Below are 6,476 nucleotides of genomic sequence, written 5' to 3'. Positions count from 1 at the left end.
TCTGGGAAGGAAGAGCTACATCCCACAGGACACGCTTGCCCCTCCCAGGGCCAGCCCCACGGGCCCGCCTCCCCCGCGCAGGTCCCTGGCACCCGCCTCCCCTCCCCAAGCCCCCCCGGGGCCCCAGCCCCCCGCTCCTGGTCCGCCCCTGGGAGCCCCCGACGCTGTGTGGGTTGGGGAATGATTTACCGGTTTCCGGCCAGCGGCAGTGTGCACCTCACGCGTTCACGTCCGTCCACGTAGCTCCACAGCACAGCGGATGGCGGAAGGAGCCCACGGGCCACAAGCGGCCCGTTTTCATTCGCTCCCACAGTAGGCGCCGCGTCCCTTCTGCCTCACCCGAGAAAACAGCTGTGCGCCGCGCGTCACCGGTGTGCGCCTCCGCAGCCGCGCAGAGCACACGCAGCTCCCACGCGCGGACGCAGGTGTGCACGCTGCAGCGCACGGTGCCCCCGGGCACGCTCGTGCGTGTGTGCACTGCAGTGTCCTCGGGGCGAGGCTTCCGGTGCCCAGAGCCGGCGCCCCCCGAGTCCGGCGGAGGGGTGCGGGGACAGCGGAGGGGTGTGGGGACCGCGGAGGGGTGCGGGGACCGCGGAGGGGTGCGGGGACCGCGGAGGGGTGCGGGGACGGCGCAGGGGTGCGGGGACCGCGGAGGGGTGCGGGGACCGCGGAGGGGTGCGGGGACCGCGGAGGGGTGCGGGGACGGCGCAGGGGTGCGGGGACCGCGCAGGGGTGCGGGGACGGCGCAGGGGTGCGGGGACCGCGGAGGGGTGCGGGGACCGCGCAGGGGTGCGGGGACCGCGGAGGGGTGCGGGGACGGCGCAGGGGTGCGGGGACGGCGCAGGGGTGCGGGGACCGCGGAGGGGTGCGGGGACCGCGCAGGGGTGCGGGGACCGCGGAGGGGTGCGGGGACCGCGGAGGGGTGCGGCGACGGCGCAGGGGTGCGGGGACCGCGGAGGGGTGCGGGGACGGCGCAGGGGTGCGGGGACGGCGCAGGGGTGCGGGGACGGCGCAGGGGTGCGGGGACGGCGGAGGGGTGCGGGGACGGCGCAGGGGTGCGGGGACGGCGGAGGGGTGCGGGGACCGCGCAGGGGTGCGGGGACGGCGGAGGGGTGCGGGGACCGCGCAGGGGTGCGGGGACCGCGCAGGGGTGCGGGGACGGCGCAGGGGTGCGGGGACCGCGGAGGGGTGCGGCGACGGCGCAGGGGTGCGGGGACGGCGCAGGGGTGCGGGGACCGCGCAGGGGTGCGGGGACCGCGGAGGGGTGCGGGGACCGCGGAGGGGTGCGGGGACGGCGCAGGGGTGCGGGGACGGCGCAGGGGTGCGGGGACCGCGGAGGGGTGCGGGGACCGCGGAGGGGTGCGGGGACCGCGGAGGGGTGCGGGGACGGCGCAGGGGTGCGGGGACCGCGCAGGGGTGCGGGGACCGCGGAGGGGTGCGGGGACCGCGGAGGGGTGCGGGGACCGCGCAGGGGTGCGGGGACCGCGCAGGGGTGCGGGGACCGCGGAGGGGTGCGGGGGACGGCGCAGGGGTGCGGGGACCGCGGAGCCGGCAGTAGGCTTTGCGCGGCACACGGGCCTGGATGACTCCCGGGTTGCCGGCTCTTCTTCCTGCATACAATCGGGCGCGCGGCAAACCCATCAGACACGGGGCCCAACCATCTCCACCCGTCGGCAGTGACCCCGCTTCGCGGAGCGGCCTGGCCCAGTGCCGTCTCTGAGGCGCCGCTCTTACTCCTCGGCTGGGGCAGGGAAGCGGGTCCGGTACTGCTGTCCGGGTCTGAGCCAGCCCCGGGGAGGCTCGTGGGGCCTCGGGTCCCGCAGGACCGCGGGTGGGAGGCTGCGGTGGGCACGCGCCTCGAGCGGCCCCTCCCAGAACGGCGCCCACGCCTCGCCCCGAGCTCCGGCCCGTCCCCGCGCCCGCCGGAAGCCTCCAGAGGGTTTAGCACCGGCCAACACATCACCGCGGTCTCTTTCTGGAACTACACCCCCTCCCCGACACAGCACCGGGGCCCCCGCGGCCTCTGTGGCTGCAGGCGGGGCACACGCGTGGACAACACACACGGAGCGCACACACGTGCACAAACACCGCGCAGTGTGCACGCGATGCCTAGGGTGTGATGCTGGTGCGCATGGGTGAACAAGTGTGCGTGCACCCACCCAGTGGGCCTCGGGCTGCGTGTGCGCACACAAGTCAGCTGCTTCTGGCCGTGAGAGACTTCCAGAAGGCAGCCCAGACGCCTGCAGGGCAGCACACCCCGAGCGTGCAAGTGTGTGAGTGCGTGTGCACGCTGAGTACGCACCAGCTTCGGCCGAGCATTGAGCCCGGACGACGGCTGTCCGGGGCCACGAGCCCCCCGAGTCCCCTGGTAAAGACGCAGGCCGGGCGGCCCCTGCGGCCGCTGGGCAGACACCCAGCCGGTGGGAGAGGAAAGCCGGCGGTGGCGGTGGACGGGCCCCATGGGGAGCAGCCTCCGCCTGCCTTCAGAAACGCAGGCTCCATCCCGAGTCTGCCCTGCCCGGCGGGAGCCGTGTGGGTTGGGTCGGCCCACAGGGCTGTCCGCGGGGCGCCCCTGCCCCACGCCCGGGCTGTGCTCCTCTGTGAGACAGCACGGCGCCCGGGCCCCACCCTGCGCGGGGGCTTGCCGGGAAGCGGTGACAGAGGCAGGACTGAGGGTCAGGTGGCAGATGGGGGGCGGGGGGCGTCCCACAGAGGACGCTGTGCCTGGTGAGAAGCCCGGGCTGCGTGGCTCGGGGACCCAACGCCCGCCCGACGGCCCTGAAGCCTGCGGGCAGAACGGGGTCATGGGGAAGGTAAATGTGCAGGACGGGGGCTTCGCACAGTGAGGGCCCGGGGACGGGGGGCTCGCTCTGGCTGCTTGGCCCGTCCCCTTACCACAGAGGAGGGACACCAGGGGCAGGAGGCGGCAGGACAAGAGGAGGGACCGGCGGGGCCCTCCCACGCAGGGCCTCAGCAGCGGTCTGGGGCTGGAGGGGGTCCGCGGGGCACCGTGTGCTCTCAGGCCCAGGGGTCGCAGATCCCAGAGCCAGGGGAGCGCCCGCCTCCGCCTCCCGCATGCTGCAGAGGGGAGGGCCGCGGGGCCGTGGGTGGGGCCTGGGCCGGGCAGGGGGGCTCCGAGGGCCCCCCTCTCTCAGAGGGGAGGAGAGCACTCTGTCTGAAGGCCGGGTTTGCTTCTGTCAGGGCTCACTGGGGGGGGGGGGGGAGCAGACGCCCGCGGGGCCCCAGGCCGGCACCCACGGGACGCGCTGAGAATTCCCCGGGGCCGTGGGTCCCCCAGCAGCGGCGGGCACCGGCACCTCGGCGGGCCGGGCAGGCCGTCACCCCGCCGCGGAACGGCCGGGGGTGGGTGGGGGTGGTGGACACCCTGGCAGCGGGCCCCGCGCGTCTGTCTGCACCTTCCCGGCCCCCGCGCGCGTGCGGTGCCCGCGTCGGAATTCCCCAGCGAGCCCCTCGGGGCCCATCCTGCCGGTCCTCGTGCCCGACGGTCGGGGGTCCCCCAAGCCCGCGGCTCCCCTGCGGCACGCCCAGCACCACGGCTCCGGAGCCCCGGGCCCGACCGCCAGCTCACCCCGAGGTCGCGCCCACCGCCCCGCATGGCCGGGGGGGGGGGGCGCTCACGAGGCGGCCCTGGCCCCCGCTCCGCGGCCGCGTCTGCCCGGGAGGCGCCGTCACCAAGACGGCTTCTCGTTAATTACTCTGTTAATTGACATAAAACAGAGAGGACTCAGATTAGCTGCATGCAATTAGCACATTGATTCTCGGCAATTACAGGCTGGGTAATGGCGCGGCTTTGCGGGCGCGCTGGCCTCCGTGGTTTATCGGTCGCGTTTTTCTGCGTGGGAGACGGGTGCAGGCGGCTTTCGTGTCCGACGCCGGCAGGGCCGCGGGCTCTGCGGAGGTTTCCGCGGACGCCGGTGGCCTCCGCCCCGGGCTGGGCCCCCGGGCTGTTTCCAGATGCGGCCGCCCGCTCTGCCCACCTGCGGGCCCGCCCCGGCCACCCCGTCCCGGGCCAGCGCCAGGGCCTCGGTGCACCGGCCCGCGCGGCTCCAGAGGCCGTGGCGTCGTGCGGTGGGCCCGCCGGGCACGGAGGCTCGCGGCACACGTGGCCCACGCGTGGGTCCTCGCGAACCCGTGCTTCCCCTCGTGTGGGCGGGCAGGCGCGGGGACCTGCGCCCCGGCCTCGCGCTGCGCCCCGTCCCTCGGGACCCGCCCTCGGGGCTGAGTCCTTCCCCACCTGGACTTCCGCGGGCGCTGAGCGGGCGAGCGAGCCGGAGGGCGCAGCGCACGACTCCACCGCGGGCCGTCGCCCATCGGCCCAGGACGTGCTGCTGCCGGAGCAGGGGCCCTCCTGGAACAGGGCAGGGACTCCCTGGCTGCGGGAGTGGGGGCTGCTGGGTGCGTGGGGAGGGAGGGGAGAGGGGCAGGTGTGCAGGGAGACACGGAGCCGCCCCGCGGTGCCTCGCGGTCTCTGCTGGAATGGAATCCGTCCTCTGCGCCAGAAAAACCCAGCAGCCTGCAGTGCCCTGAGGCTCGGAAGCAGCGAGGGCTGGCTCCCCGTCACAGCAGCGGGACCAGCGCTGCCTGCCGGTGCTCGCCCCTTCCCAGGCTCTGTGTTGCGACCCTCCCGCCCTGCGCCCCTCCCGCCCTGCGCCCCTCCCGCCCTGTGCCCCTCCCGCCCTCGCCCCTCCCGCCCTGCGCCCCTCCTGCCCCTCCCGCCCTGCGCCCCTCCCGCCCTCGCCCCTCCCGCCCTGTGCCCCTCCCGCCCTCGCCCCTCCCGCCCTGCGCCCCTCCTGCCCCTCCCGCCCTGCGCCCCTCCTGCCTCTCCTGCCCTGCGCCCCTCCCGCCCCTCCCGCCCCTCCTGCTCTCGCCTCCTCGGACTCTCTTTGGGAAGCCATCTTGCCTGCGAGCGCCTCCTTCCAGCGCGACAGCCCATCTTGCCTGCGAGCGCCTCCTTCCAGCGCGACAGCCCTGCGCTCGGCCGATACAAACCCCACGAGGTGACCGCGACACCGGCTTTATCTGCTCAGAGGGAGAAATGCCCGCGAACGCGAGCCCCTGCAATTGATGTGGACGCTCACCTCGAAATCGCAGCTCATCAATCACGTTCAACTCGCAATCCGCGCCTCTCACAATGGCTCTTTTTTTAATGACTCTATGTTTCGAGTGGCTTTGGCCTGCGCTGTAATTACCTTGAAAAGGCTCTCCGAGCCTGGGTCGCGGCATCTCCCCCGAGCGCGCCTGGCTGCCCTGGCCGCGCTGGGTCCGTGCCTTCCGCGTGGGGGGAGCACCGATACGCAGCTCCCCCGGACGGGGTGGCCGCCACCGCCCTGACCCAGCCCGCCAGCCCGAGCCGGGGAGGCCTGGCCGGCACCAAGCCAAGGCCCCCGGAGGCCCGGACCCTGGCCACCCTTCCCGACGCTGGCCACGGAAGGCCCCTGCCTGCAGCACACGGGGCTCACCTGCGCTCAGAGCTCACCGGGACTCTCGGCCGTGGGGATGAAGCTCTTTCTTGGACCCGTGTGCTCGGGGAAGGGCCACTCAGAGACGCAAGGCCGCCCTTGACCTGCCAAGGTGGCCAGGAGACCCGGAATGAGTCTGTGCACCAGATGGTGTGCAACACACTCGCACGCTCAGCCTCAGTCCCTCATCGGGACGATGGGCCATCCGCCAGCTCCCAGGGTGTGGAGTCCTCCCCCCTTGCTCCCCACACAGCCTCTCCCCTCCCCCGGGCGACTGCAGCCCCTGCAGCCCATCAAGAAGCTTGGCTCAGTGCTGGGAGCCCCCACCTCATTCTCTCCCACACTGGCTCCTAGGGGGCCCAGGCTCCTTCCTCCTGGACACACCAGGCTGGCCCATATCTCCTCTGCTGTCTCTGAACCTCCTTACCCTGCATCCCTCCTTCACCTGCACCCTAGCCCCGGCCTGGAGCCTGACAAGTGCATCATCGCTCCAGCACCTGCTGCAAACCCAGAGAGCAAGTCTGAGCCCCAGCACCTGCTGCAAACCCAGAGAGCAAGTCTCAGCCCCAGCACCTGCTGCAAACCCAGAGAGCAAGTCTCAGCCCCAGCACCTGCTGCAAACCCAGAGAGCAAGTCTCAGCCCCAGCACCTGCTGCAAACCCAGAGAGCAAGTCTCAGCCCCAGCACCTGCTGCAAACCCAGAGAGCAAGTCTCAGCCCCAGCACCTGCTGCAAACCCAGAGAGCAAGTCTCAGCCCCAGCACCTGCTGCAAACCCAGAGAGCAAGTCTCAGCCCCAGCACCTGCTGCAAACCCAGAGAGCAAGTCTCAGCCCCAGCACCTGCTGCAAACCCAGAGAGCAAGTCTCAGCCCCAGCACCTGCTGCAAACCCAGAGAGCAAGTCTCAGCCCCAGCACCTGCTGCAAACCCAGAGAGCAAGTCTCAGCCCCAGCACCTGCTGCAAACCCAGAGAGCAAGTCTCAGCCCCAGCACCTGCT

The 6,476-nt window shown here is 73.0% G+C and overlaps 1 protein-coding gene across 1 annotated transcript; it reads right to left on the bottom strand.

Annotated features, from left to right (window-relative positions):
* Window positions 1–217: 217 nt before the first annotated feature.
* On the bottom strand, window positions 218–3,482 carry LOC125353785 (basic proline-rich protein-like). Its single transcript, XM_048349439.1, has 3 exons — window positions 3,417–3,482; window positions 2,303–2,785; window positions 218–1,741 (listed from the first exon to the last, which is right to left on the bottom strand). Exons 1-3 carry the CDS (start codon window positions 3,480–3,482, stop codon window positions 218–220), a joined length of 2,073 nt encoding a protein of 690 aa, XP_048205396.1.
* Window positions 3,483–6,476: the final 2,994 nt, after the last annotated feature.

Source organism: Perognathus longimembris, chromosome 6 (assembly GCF_023159225.1).
Source record: "Perognathus longimembris pacificus isolate PPM17 chromosome 6, ASM2315922v1, whole genome shotgun sequence".
Lineage (NCBI taxonomy): Eukaryota > Metazoa > Chordata > Mammalia > Rodentia > Heteromyidae > Perognathus > Perognathus longimembris.
Note: the sequence above shows the minus strand (reverse complement) of the source record. Positions and strands in the feature narration are given on the sequence as shown.